This window comes from Crinia signifera, chromosome 1, assembly GCF_055691185.1.
Source record: "Crinia signifera chromosome 1, ASM5569118v1, whole genome shotgun sequence".
NCBI classification, from domain to species: domain Eukaryota; kingdom Metazoa; phylum Chordata; class Amphibia; order Anura; family Myobatrachidae; genus Crinia; species Crinia signifera.
In genome coordinates, this window is record NC_139217.1 from 8,062,908 (window position 1) to 8,077,905 (window position 14,998).

The following is a 14,998-nucleotide window of genomic DNA, read 5'->3' on the forward strand; positions in this document are numbered from 1 at the left end:
TCCACTTGCCACTTAAAGGGGTCTTGCTTTAGGGTGGGGATAAAAGACAACCCTCGGTTGAGGAGAGAACTTTCAGCCAACGTCAGGGGATGCTTTGAAAGGTTGAACACAACTGACCCTATGTGGGTCAGTTGAAACAGTAAAAACAGGCTATTTGGCACGATCAGACCGTAATAGAAAACCGCCAAAAAAACCCTTATACCCACCCGCAGAGGTGGGGGAAAAAACAAAAAGAAAGGCACAAAAACCCACATAGGGTCAGTTGTGTTCAACCTTTCAAAGCATCCCCTGACGTTGGCTGAAAGTTCTCTCCTCAACCGAGGGTTGTCTTTTGTCCCCACCCTAAAGCAAGACCCCTTAAAGTGGCAAGTGGACATGTTCAGACTGGGACGCCAACTCACATACAGTAAACCAACTCCTATGTGCCATTGTGGACCATATCCCACCCCTAAAAAGAGGGGGAGACAGGGATAAGATGCTCCTGCAGAGAGAGCTTCAGTGGATCTACCGACTGAACACACTGGCACCTGGAGGTTTAAACGAAGATTTTAAAATGAGCTGCTTCTTATAGCACATCTATCACTATGCTCCCACTTGACTTGAATTGTACCCCTATTGTTGCTGCCTTGGACGTTTATATGTTGCTCTCTACTGGTCTACACTCAGTATCATAATGGACATCCACTCATTACTGTATATACCAGTTTACTACGCCGCCGAGCGTGCATGTCTCTGTTTATTTGCCATAGTATGTGCTTTGCATATACACCATGTTGGATCTATAAGAGCACCGCTGTGTGCATCACTTCAGTTTATTGTCCGGAAAGAGTTGACACCACCGAGTGCCAACCGTCTTGAAACTTTTTGCTGTGTTTCATGACCCGCTCATATTAAGTATTAGTATGTTATCCCTTTGCACCGCCGTGTGCCAGGACAGTGTCATATACTTATCAGCTCTGTGTATTCTGGACAACTGATCAACGTTCCTTCTGGCTAATACATGACATTCCCCGCTCTGGCTAATATAAGATCATCCGCATATGGATACCATACAGGTTCTCCCTATGCGGCAGCAACTTACGTAGCTCTACAGCAACACGGAGTTTCACCCCTTGTCACTATCACCGCCCACATAGAGGTTGCTCCCCTCTAGCTGGTTACAGTACAGCTCCCTCCGTCACACAGTCACGGAGGTACGTAGCGCTATCAGGAAGCCGGAGGCTTCACCTTATGACACGCTCAGACCCGCCCCAGGATTCCCCGTGACGCGCCGAACACCCGCCCACCTGTCAGATAGCCGGAAGGGGACCGCTGTCAGCTGGTCAGATTTTTTAATTGTGTTGGCGCAATTTATGCACTTAAATAGTGCTGGTTTTACTGTGTGATGTCACCCCTGAGGAAAATTGTCTGAGTCCAATTGAAACGGCTGTCGGGTGCAGCTGCTGTATGTATTTACTGCACATATGGAATAAACTTTCCTCTTTCTTCATCTACGCTGAGTGCCGGTCTGGACTCTTCTTCACCTTGTGTGTGGGGGGTAAGTGCTATATATATATATATACCCATAAGGGCAATATATTAGGTAGATACAATACATTTAGGAGTGCAATTTAGCACGTGCCTGATGTAAAATTTCTTCCCACTATATGAGTGCACAAACTGATTGTAATCAGGTAGTAGCAACAAACGTTTCAGCAGGTCATTGGTATCCCGCAAGTAGCTAGCAGTAGCCTGCACACAAGGATTTAGAAAGCCATCAAGATACACAGACATTGGCTGCCAGGGGATCTTTATTTCAGCCAATCTCAAACATAATGCATAGTTATGTTTAACTTTATAACCCTTAAATATAATGGCTAACGCTGAAATAATTGCACGCCAACACAAACTTGTAAATATGTATGACAATGCTTTACTTGAAAGATAGCTTGATTACAGGTATTTGCAAATGCAGACTAACACAAACATCATAAAATCGATTGGCTTATACTTCAGCAATAATTGTAATTCAAATAAAAATGGAAATCTAACAAGGACAGTGATCAGCCATTAAACCTCATTCATAGTTACCTCCAGCCCCCCGTGCTTGCATGTTCTTCCTCAATTGCCTTCACTTTCCTTCTCTAGCCCCGATATTTAAACTTTACTCACATTATTAATCATAAGCATTGAGTCTTATTTGCAAACTTTGCTTTCAATCACACTGTCATAATTCACCCATCACTCAACATCATTGTTACTAGGGAAAGATTTAATGGCCTTGGGGTTTACGCATGAGTGGCCCCACTATTAGGTAGTTCTCATTACAGTTGACTAAACTGTGCAGACTAGTAGTCTGGTCTTCTCATCTGTACTGTCAATATTGCATTCTTAAACTTAGAGAATCAAAACATATCTCTACAAGAAATCACTTTCCCAGCAGTGTTCTGAATCCCCAAGCCATTTTGTGTTTATGCAGGTCATGGTTGACAAAATGGTTGCTGCTTCTGACAAACACCAGCTGCTTAGCGCAAAGGGTAGGCCTCATAAGCTGTAGCTATTATCTTGTGCAATAAGCTAATGCAATATGCAGCAATAATAACAGTATTTAAGAAAGAGTATAATAAAAGCATATGAATATTGATGCGTTTATTTCTGTTTTAACCGTTGCATCCTCTGAACTTTGTCATATCTCTGAAGAACGCATCATTTGTCTCCTTCTAAAAGTGAACAGAAAAATCAATAATATTATCTTGGCAAAAAAACATTAAACTTCTCAAAGCATATATAGAACGTTGACTTATGTGAACCAGGTATTGGGGTTCAACCATGTAAACCAACTGTAGGGAATCACATCACTCACATCTGTTTAGTAAACTCATTTTTAACCCAAATCATGTTATCCAACTTTCCTCAGTTTAGTATTCGACTCTTCTTTTAACATCACCATCAGTTTAGTATTTGTGATGCTTGTACCATATTTTAATTATGTTCCCAAATTCCAATACAATTTTATAATCTTGGTACAATGTAAAAAAAGTGTGTTCCTTTTTATATACCATATGTTATTTTAAAATCTTCATATTGGATTTCCACTGTATTAATTAGCAAAGTTCCTCTAAAACTTTATTACAATAGATAATGTCCATGGCTTAGTAGACCGTATGTTTGAGAAAACATCATAAGAAACAATTCAATGAGTACCCTATTTATCTAGATATTCTTCTAGCTCACCCAACTCTGTCACATAACTACATGTTTTGTTGTACTCCAAAATATCTCCTGTCATTACCCTCTTTGCCAGTTTAGTTTATTTAATGATCTCTACTAGAGCATTTCTCCAATCATGTTCAGTTATGTTTTGATAACACATGTGATACTTTCCTATACTTTGGAGTGATACAGTAGATGACAATATAACCAACAATCAGTTTACCTTATTGTTCTTTTTATCAGCTCATGATTTCTAAAGAAGAAATGTCAGTTTGCATATAGATATTATTTTTGCACCATTTTTACCATCCTTACTTAGAATGGTTCTTCTATACAGATACCTCACTAGATGTATTTTATTCCCTTTTCTGGTGTGGGAGTTCTTAGTTACTTTTATGTTATGACTCATATTTATTTTAAACCTTCTAATTATTTTAACACATTGAATATCAATAATTTTTCTGACCTTGTTAACCATCCTCTGATGCATACCGAAACCTGGGAGCATCAGTAGTATGATGTATATATGTGTCTGTTATGATTATTACTATACTTGTGGATTTAAATTTAAAACTAGAAGTAGAATACACCACCATGACTCTAGCGATACATCTTTGATAACTACACACACCGTCCTTGCCAGCAACCAATCCCTGGTAACCCTCATTCACTATGAAAACTTAAAAAATTACTTCTACAGGTAGTGAGTGTATGGGAAACTTGGTCACTCATGGAAATCCTTCTTTTACACCTTGTCCACAATCCACAGGGATACCACTAGGGATATATATCCCCCAATTCTGTAGACCTCTTCTTGCCCACAACCTGCAGGAACACCACTAAGGTTGCCCCCCCCCCCCCCAGTTCCATGGACTTTGTCTTGGTCTGTGGGGGGCCCTGGAAAGGCCCATCATAAAATAAGTTTATTAAGTTCAAATCAAAGTCCAATATTCATCTGCATCATTATCGTCTTTTTCTTCAACTGATATCACCACCGGGTCAGAGACCTTCTTGCAGTGAAACGCATTAATTCAATTGGTTTGTTTCACATGGACGGGTCTTGCCTTTGATCTAAGAGACATTTGATTGTAAGAAATTTTTCAACATTGCATAGTCTCCAGGATGGACTTCATAACAATGTCCCTTCATAACAATGGGCCTTATTCTGGTTGGTGCGGCCGGGCCGTACGCGTACGTTCCGGGGTTTTTCATGATCTGCGCATGCGTACATTCGCTAATGCGCAGGCGCGAACACTCCACAACGCTTACGGACGGGTCTCTCCGTGCGAAAAAACCTGTACGCGAGAGTACGGGCATCGGGGGCGGCATAGGGGCGTGTTGAGGGGAGCGGCCGAAATAATGAGGGAAAATGGGCGTAAATATGGGCGTACACGGGGGTGTGCACCAAAAATGAACGGTGCTACTACCGCACGATCGCCTAAGGCACCGTTCATTTCGGACACAAAACAGGCGGCCGCCAACCGCCACCTCAGACCACCCCTACAGATACCGCATGACAGCGGACGCCTGGGCTTGCTAATTTACGCTGATTACTACTCAAACACATACACCTGAATGTAATAAGCAATGCTGCAGTCTATTAAGTCAAAACCATGATTTCACTACCTGCAAGCCACACACAGCACTCAAACACATTGGATGCATATCTTTCAATACTTCTCGACATTTAAAGGTTTGTTTAATTTAAGGTAAGAATCTTTGTAAGACCTGCTTATATATGCTAAGGTAGGTATTTGTTAAACAGTTAGACACATTCACTACATGCTTTCATAGACTTTACACAGTAGCACACTCAATCTACACAAGTCGACATGTGTCAACGTGTTCACTCTAATACAAACATAGGTTTTGTATTTATGATACAATAACATAAACCACATCTAACACCTACAAAGGATGTTTCAGCAATGTTTGAAGCCCATGCCCACTATTTTGCACATTAATTAATTCAATCAATTAATTAATTTTCATAATTATAGTTTAAAGGCAAGATTTGCAGGTCCATATATATGAAGGGTATGCCAGCGTACACGGACGTACGCTCACTCTCACGAGCGGTGACATAAGCTGACTTTTCTATTGAAAACAATAGGGACCCGTCTGTGCAAGCTGGCGTACGCTCAGATAGCCGCAAGAAGTCGGTTGGAAGACGGACGAGAGACGGCCGTAAACGGTGGCGTACGCTCTGTTGTACGCCAGTTGTCGGAGTGTAAGGGCTGGTCCGTCCGTGTACGTTGGCGTACGCTCAATTGTACGCCACTCCCCTTCGACGGTGTTTCTGCCCATACGTATGCGGCTGATTTGTGGGTGGACTTAACCCCAACGGCCGCGTACGGATAGCGTACGTTAATAGCGAACGTACGCACGTTTGGCCGCTACGATCAGAATAACCTCCAATGTCCCTTCATAAGCTTGTCCCTACATAAGCTTGTCCCTACATAAGCTTGTCCCTTCATAAGCTTGTCCCTACATCAGGTTGTCCCTACATAAGCTTGTCCCTTCATCAGGTTGCTTTTCTGGTAAAGTCTTTAGATGCTGTGAAAATTTTGTAACCGATGTGTCCACATAGATCTTGGCTATTTTTCTCAATTTGGCACAACATGCAAAACATGGCTGAGCTGTTTTTCCAAATGTAGCAAGTAGATGGATTCTATTTTGCAGCAGTAGAATTTGTTTAAAGTAATATATAAGAGAAGCTAATTTTTAGAAAAATCACACATTCCTGTTAAATACACAACTATTGATGCACTAAATTGTACAGTGGTGTGATAAACATTCAATTGTACAGTAGTGCGATTCACAGCAGCGGCCATCTTGGAGGTTTCATCCGCCTATTTTTTTACCAAGTGAAACAAGATCACTTTACGATATGTGAGCTTGACACTACTGCCTTTGCAGGGAGTTGCACAGCCTCAATGAGCTCCTTTACTTGCTGTGATATCAGCGTATTTTATCACAGCAAAATCATGATCAAAAATGAGGATCTCTAAATCCAATACTACCGCATATCCCGTATATGGCCATCCTGAGTCTCCTTCTTGGTGACAACTACAATCTTTATAGATGGCAGTGGCGTGTCAGAGATATCCGGTCTAATTGGAGAAATGTTGCTGTAAATATTCCTCACAATCATGTTCTAAATCCCTCTACTCTCCCTCCGTCCTCTGGGACTCCTAGATCCCACAAGGTAATAGAGTAGCAGGATTTAGCGTACCTGACGATGGTCAGGTCATGTGGCGCTGGGAGCAAAAGTTCCCAATGAGTGAAACATGCACAGAAAACATATCTTGTCCATGAGACGTCCATTAGAAAAGATGTAGCATTAGAGACACACAGTGTTGCGGTGTTCTGTAATTTCTATACAAAGGCTGCAGCAGCCGCCACAATCCTTAAACATGTTGGTAAAGCAGATGCCACTCGGTCAAGTGTGCAACTGTAGCACCTGATGGGTCTATGTGAACCCCCATGTATATGTGTTCTTTACAGTAAAGACAGATATGATACTGTATATCTGATATATCCAGTGCTGCGGTTTCTGTCAATGCGTGTATCAGAGCCTCAAATGAAGCCATAATATTGTCAGTATATTGTACCTTGTCAGCCCTGTGTATGGTGTCAGTTAGAGAATCATGTAAATAATTTAAACACCTCATTAGATCATAAACATATTGAATCAGCGTTGTGGTAGCAACCATGCAATCATTGGGGAACATATCGGGGCTGTCAATAAAACTTTGGCTTAATTAAGTCCACATATATTTGACTGCGCTGTAAATAAATGCAACAAGACTATCTGCTATTTTATAGCAAGAAATATGCAGAGTGTGAGGATACGAGTTCTTCAATCACTCAGACACCGAGCAGATGAAACCAAAATACGGTTAATTTTTATCACAGCACACACAAGTAGATAAAGACAGGAACAAGAGGCAAAATGTAGCATATAAACAGTATCCTGGAAGCAGTCCAAGTCCTTGTAGCATCACAGTTCCAAATCACAAAACTATCACTTATTCCACACAGCAGTGATAGCAGAAACCTGTGTAAATCCACACAGCACCGGACGCTCCACACCAGAGCTTAGTAGGATGCCCCCCCCCCAGGCAAACAATGTGTTCCACAAGATCCAGTGGAGGGTATGACCCCTGAGCCAGGATTGCGACTAACATGAGGAGCTGGCATGTGTACCAGTCATTTTAAAACCTTCTCAATTCCCACGGTACCTGAACTATCAGTGGACTTGCACTGGGTCCGGATTGGTGGATTCAGGAGTCAGGTATACCCCCCCCTTCAAGCTGCAGCTGTCCCTCTGCTGCTGCCCCCCTGCTGGGTCCGGTTCCAAAGAGTCTACTAGAGTCCAGAAAGGCACAAAGGAGTGTAAATACAAGGAAGGTAATTTGGTTATGTCCTGATTACCCCCTGTGGACATAACTTTCCTGTAAATAGCAGGGGAACTGGATCACCCCCTGTGGACATTTCCTGTCTGATCATATTTGGGCAATATATAGTCTAATACTATGGTTCTGGAAATACACACAGATTTGGGGAATAGAACAAGAGGGTACAGACAGACTAAAAAGTACATTAATCACTACACCTAATAAAATATAATAATTACAGTCTTACATTAAGTCCACATATATTTGACTGTGCTGTAAATAAATGCAACAAGTACTGACTATCTGCTATTTGATGGCAAGAAATATGCAGAGCATAAATCATTGACTGTATATCTGCAATACTTCTATAAGTATTATAACTGTAGAGTGAATTGATTTCCACTAAAAATAAGAACAATTTATAAATAAAATTAGCAACGGGAATCGAGTGTCAAAATTGTATAAATATCTTATAGGTGCCACCCAAAGGGATGAAGTTCCAGAATTACGATCCAAATGGTTGGTAAATATCCCAGCACTCGGTGAAGACAATTGGAGAATAGCCTTGTCAGTTCCACGGAGAGAGCTACTAACTCCCTTAGAGTGCAACAGGTGCAAATAAATATTCTCCACAGGACTTACTTAACCCCTGTGAAGTTAATAACTCAGATAGCTGCCTGCCCAAAGTATAGCGAGTTGGGATGTTCTTTAAAAAAGCCCCCCTGTTTGGGGCGAAACGCGTTAGTGGGAGAGTTTCCAGCCTGTCCATCTAACAGAGCCTTGTGGAACTCGCATCTGCTAGCACACAATCAGCAGAGAAACCAAGGCGCCAACACCGGTGATTCCCACCTGCCACTCTCCTGCCTGTTACATTCGGCACCATCTGAGAACTCCATAGGATGCGCCAGTGAATCTGGCGTCTGTGAGAGACGATACAGCATAACATCAATAGCTACACGGGTCTGGAGGGTAAGAGCGGTGACCAGTAACAACATCCATCTGCTCCCCACCAGCTACCTCTCCGGAGGGACACTCAGATCCAAAAGCCAGCAGCGCACGGAGGCGCAGGTGAGAGACGCGATACCTAGCGTCCATACACACAATTCTATATCCAATTGCAATTAAAAACCGTGACTGTATTATACACACCAAACTTAAAGTAGAGACGTTGACTACACTGCCCACGGGAACACTACGCTGATTCTGACAGAGATGCTGACTACGCTGCCCGCGGGAACACTACGCTGATTCTGACAGACGCTGACTACGCTGGCCGCTGGAACACTACACTGATTCTGACGGGGACGCTGACTACACTGCCCGCGGGAACACTACGCTGATTCTGACAGATGCTGACTACGCTGCCCGTGGCAACACTACGCTGATTCTGATAGAGACGCTGACTACGCTGGCCGCTGGAACACTACACTGATTCTGACGGGGATGCTGACTACGCTGCCTGCGGGAACACTACACTGATTCTGGCAGACACTGACTATGCTGCCCGTGGGAACATTACTCTGATTCTGACAGAGACGCTGACTACGCTGGCCGCTGAAACACTACACTGATTCTGACAGGGACGCTACGCTGACTATGCTGCCCGCGGGAACACTACGCTGATTCTGACAGAGACGTTGACTACGCTGCTCACGGGAACACTACGCTGATTCTGACAGACGCTGACTACGCTGCCCGCGGGAACACTACGCTGATTCTGGCAGACGCTGACTACGCTGCCCGTGGGAACACCACGCTGATTCTGACAGGGACGCTATGCTGACTACGTAACTGCCGCCGTGAAACTACACAAGTACCTTGGGATTTCCCAATCGCTGTGAGAGATATGAACCACAATATAGTGTAAAGCAGCCTTCTCATCCACTCTCAATCAGAAGGCTGCTTTACACTATATTGAGGTTCATATAACCAGGGCCGGTGTAAGGCTTCTCAGTACACTAGGCAAAACTTCAATCCAATGCCCCCCCTCCAATACTGCCACCACTACCCACTTTAAAACCCCTTAAGGCATACTTGCTTACTATTCCGGAATGGCAGGGAAACTATAAACTACTGTATAGGTAAATATATTCGACCTCAAACAGCTTTAACCTATATGGAAAGTGTACCAGTTTATGTGATCTGCATGGCCTTTTCCTCCAATTTACATCTACCATGTCGGTATCTATAGGAGCGGGTCCCAATTTCTTTTACCATCACCAGTGGCTTTTGGGACAATTCTCATGTTGATTTTAAGATCATTTTTCATGTTATTGTATGTGCACTAATAAATGTCGATATATTTTATAACTCCTCATTAGTGTAGCGCTATTCCCCTTTCCTTTTTTTAAGCCATTCACCACCCAGGTACACCCCTTATGTTAATTTCTATAATGTATAAGGGAGTGAGCAGACAGTAGGCATGAGAACCCTGGTACCCTCCCTCACATAACACCTACCGGAGGGGTTGGTTACTGGTTCCGTCTCTCCTGGGTGATCTGTTCATTTCTCCTCCGCTCTTCCTCCCGCTCCCTTTTTCTGTCTGTCTTCCTCCTGTTTAACTATAAAAAAATGACATTGGGTAATATATTACTAATATGGGAGTTCTATTTCAGATTAGATGTTGCTATCGGCAACCAATCAGAATCTACTACTTATTTGTTTAGCATCTTCTAGAAGATAATAGTGGGGGGGGAATTTACGAACAGCTGAATGGCTATGAATACGCCTATTTGTAGCCGTTACTTCCTGTAAATTCCTATTTATGAATTTGTATTCTCTTTCTAGGCATATTTGTATTCAGGAATACAAATGCATACGCCATCGAAAGAATACGAATAGGATGTGACAAGGATCACAAACACAGGGTCTCAGATGATGATTCGGTAGTTTATTCTCATCAGCAAGTGACATTCATATACAGTAGCATACAGGCATAGCAGACCCCTAACAGGCTCCAATGGTTCGTATTCTAATCCACACCCCCAGCCTATCACCCGGGTAGATAGTCCACCATCGAGAGCATGGAGACTCTGCCTTGAGAAGCTTGAAATCAGGCTGATTACACCTGGGCTTCTGCTACTGTCAACAAAACCTGGTCTGGATCCTCCATATTACTTTTATGTGGGGGAATGCTGACTCTGCCTCACTCCTCCCCCTTTAGCTTCAACCACCCTGGTGAAGAGACACAATTTTCAGGTGAGCTCTTAGCCTCACCCACCCCTACTTGTGTCATCCGCCTGGGTACACAGCCCTCCACCACCTCCCAGAGGTTGCCCACCTTGCCTTCTTCCTCGTAGGTTTGCTTGGAGGCTCAGGACCTACAAACCTCCTGGACAGGGCATTGGCATTGAGGTGCGGTTTCCCCAGACTATGCCTCACCTCAAACTTAAATGGCTGCAAGGTCAAAAACCAACAAGTCACCCAAGCCTTCACCTTGTTTGTATGCATCCACTGTAAAGGTGCATGGTCTGTAAAAAACAAAAACTCTCGCCCCAATAAATAACTAAAGTGACTCAACTGCCCACTTAATGGCCAAGCATTCCTGCTCAACAGTTGAGTACTTGCACTCTCTGGGCACTGTTGGCCAAGGTAGATGATGGGCTTCTCTCCATTTACCTCTTCAGAGAGAACTGCTCCTAATCCTACCCCAGAGGCATTTGTCTGCAACACAAAGAGGGAAATTTACTAAGCTAAATTCATAAAAAAAAATTAGTATTTTCGGTACTGTAGTATCTGGACGCCCAATTAAAAAACGGACACTATGAAGGAAATTTCCTTCATATTTCAAATCCCCCCCCCCGGCTGAAAGAGCCCGGGCTGGTATTAAAAAAATCCTGAAACCTACCAGATAGGGCTTCGTTGATTTTTTAAAATCAGCTCCAGGCTCCAGGTCCGGGGCTGGTTCCCAAAATACGGGGGACAAAATGACTAGGGGTCCCTGTATTTTAAGAACCAGCCCCAGGCCCAACCAGCCAGCAGGTAATGCCACAGCCGGGGGGAGACTTTTTATACAAGTCCCCCCGGCCAAGGCATTCATCCCTACTGACCAGTCAGCCTGGCCAGGGGTCCTAAGGAAGTGGGGACCCCCCCCCAATAAAGGAGTCCCCCCCCCTCCAGGACTTAACTGGCCAGGCTGAAGCCTGGTGCGGTCTTCGATGCCCCTGGGCGGTTTGCATCGAGCTGATTGAAGTGTAAAAAAAAAGGAAGCCCAGGATCCAGTGCTCCAGGGCTGCAGGGTCCGGGGCTCCAGGGCTTCAGGATCCGAAGAAATCCATAGGGGTACCTGTGGAAGAAAATCCTACTCACCAAGTACACAGTACATACAGGATATATATATATATATATATATATATATATATATATAGTACATACAGTACATATGGCAAATTAGCTGCATTCGGCTGATTATAAATTAGCCGAACACCGGGTCCCGCCTGTGTTTTACATTGAATGGGTATAAATGGATGCATTCGTACACAGGGCCGCCACTAGAAATGTTGGGGCTCGGGACTTACCTACAGTCCGGGCCCCCAGCGGCACAGCACCAGATCCCCCCCACCACGAGCCACGCGCCAGCCAGCCAGCCCACGCCTATCAGCACCCCGCCTCCCCATTACTTACCATCACCTGTGTTGCGGCATCGCCCTCCGGCTCCTTCAGCTTTCACGGTCAGGTCCGTAGTGCACACTGCACAGTGCAGCCTGCAGAGAGCCGAGCCCCTCGGGTGTCCTAGGCTCGGCGCTCTGCAGGCTGCACTGTGTATTGTGCGTGCCTGGCTGGGGGTCCGCCAGCGCCAAGAGGGGGAGGCAGTGTGTGGGTGCCTGGGGTGGGGTGGTTGGCACCTCTGTGGGCAGCTGCCCGGGACCCTCCAGAGGCCGGGGCCCGGAACAGCTGTACCCAGGGCAACCCCCTGTCGGCGGCCCTGTTCGTACACATGTAATCTTAGTAAATTTACCGCTTAGTACCGCATCCAGTGTCCCCTTTACCTTCAGCCTCGAGCATGCCTTTGGTTCTAGGCGATTCATGTTACCTTCTCCGGATCCATTCAAACCATGCTCCAGTCATGACGAAGTCCTCAACCCAACTCGTGACAGTGGACATGGGATTGGATATGACCAAGGCACCCTCTGTGTGTTTGTATCCCCCCCCCCCCCCCCTTTGTGTTTGTGTGCTTCCTCCCATGGTCCAAATACATAGATAATAGATAAGTGGCTGCTGCCAGAAATGGCCCCTAACCCCCGATGTCTCACCCTAGTTCAGTACCAGCACATGCACCAAGCACAGCCTTTATGCCAGACCCGAACCCTGTGCATGTCAGTATACTGTGTGGTGTATAGGTACAAACCTGACTTTCTTACCATAGTTTGGGCAGGTCAAGACTTCTGTAAATCCTTCACACGACAGCTGGAAGACTGACTCATCTTGGCCATAAACCTTGATGATAAATTTTCGATTATTGATCCCATTGTAATGCCAGCAAAAGTCGTTTTTTTCAAGCAGATCCTCTGGTTTGCATTTTCCATGCTTCAAGAAAATGTAGCTGGGAAGTGCAAGCTGCCCCGTGCAGGTGGTGTCTTCACCTATGATTTTTCCACTTGCCTAAAAAATTAGGTCAAAGACTTAAAATGCAGACAAAGGAAACAGGGGAAAATACTGTGGGGTAATAATACATGGGGCAGATATATCACATGGCTTCGCACATACCAATCCCTCATTGTTAAATCGGCCCCAAAGTTTATAGCGGTATCCTCAGATGCAGTTACAGTACATGTAATTGTAGACAATTGTTGTATGCACACAGGTTGCTACACGGTCCCAGATGTTAATCCGAGACCTAACTACGGTTGTAGCCTGACTCAGTGGCAGAACTTGTGGGTGGTGGTGGTCCGACGTGTTAATATATAATATCCTGAAATCTACCTCAACTCAAGTACATAACATGCAACATGGCAGTTGGTAGAGCCCCTAATACACTTTATGCCAGGTACTGTAGGTCCCCATTTACACATTACGCCAGGTAGAAACCTTAATACACAATATGCAATTACACTTTGAACCAGTTATTGTATTATATTGTTTTATATTAAATTAAATATAATCAGGTGCAACAAAATTAAATACCCATTAATAAATCTAAATTAAATAAGGCAGCTCCCACCAAGGATTTAACAGATCCTTAATACATCAACAAAAGATAAATCGCAATTATTCAGAATAATTCTGAGAGCGCACTGAACTGTTCACAAAGTGGTAATTTTATTAAAAAGCAATTAAACATAAAAATAAATAAATTATATATATATATATATATATATATATATATATATATATATATATATATACATACACACACACATACACATATCTACATATATATATATATATATATATATATATATATATATATACACACACACACACACACACACACACATATATACACACCAAAATTATATGACTTCACTGATGCTCTCTGTATTATATGGCGTCACTGATGCTGTCTGTATTATATGGCGTCACTGATGCTCTCTGTATTTTATGGCGTCACTGATGCTCTCTGTATTGTATGGCGTCACTGATGGTCTCTGTATTGTATGGCGTCACTGATGCTCTCTGTATTGTATGGTGTCACTGATGCTCTCTGTATTGTATGGCGTCACTGATGCTCTCTGTATTGTATGGCGTCACTGATGCTCTCTGTATTATATGGCGTCACTGATGCTCTCTGTATTATATGGCGTCACTGATGCTCTCTGTATTGTATGGCGTCACTGATGCTCTCTGTATTGTATGGCATCACTGATGCTCTCTGTGTTATATGGCGGTCACTGATACTCACTGTATTATTTGGCGTCACTGATGGTCTCTGTATTAAATGGCGTCACTGATGCTCTCTGTATTGTATGGCGTCACTGATGATCTCTGTGTTATATGGCGGTCACTGATACTCACTGTATTATTTGGTGTCACTGATGGTCTCTGTATTATATGGCGGTCACTGATGCTCTCTGTATTATATGGCGTCACTGATGCTCTCTGTATTATATGGCGTCACTGATGATCTCTGTATTATATGGCATCACTGATGCTGTCTGTATTATATGGCGTCACTGATGATCTCTGTATTATATGGCGTCACTGATGCTGTATGTATTATATGGCGTCACTGATGCTCTCTGTATTGTATGGCATCACTGATGCTCTCTGTAATGTATGGTGTCACTGATGGTCTCTGTATTGTATGGCGTCACTGATGGTCTCTGTATTGTATGGCGTCACTGATGGTCTCTGTATTGTATGGCGTCACTGATGCTCTCTATATTGTATGGCGTCACTGATGCTCTCTGTATTATATGGCGTCACTGATGCTCTCTGTATTATATGGCGTCACTGATGCTCTCTGT

At 43.7% G+C, this 14,998-nt stretch overlaps 1 protein-coding gene across 2 annotated transcripts in view; it reads right to left on the reverse strand.

The window, feature by feature from the left end:
• Positions 1 to 1,896: 1,896 nt before the first annotated feature.
• Positions 1,897 to 14,998, reverse strand: part of LOC146025425 (uncharacterized) — an 886,407-nt gene continuing 873,305 nt past the window's right edge. Inside the window, exons 2-4 of one of the 2 annotated variants that reach the window (XM_083155519.1) lie at positions 12,953 to 13,193; positions 10,052 to 10,153; positions 1,897 to 2,696 (exon numbers count right to left, since the gene is read on the reverse strand). In XM_083155519.1, the coding sequence (XP_083011645.1) occupies positions 10,095 to 10,153; positions 12,953 to 13,193 (300 nt within the window). In that variant the 3' untranslated portion in view covers positions 1,897 to 2,696; positions 10,052 to 10,094. Of the gene's footprint in view, positions 2,700 to 10,051; positions 10,154 to 12,952; positions 13,194 to 14,998 lie in introns of both variants that reach the window. The other variant, XM_083155518.1, reaches the window with a different exon arrangement.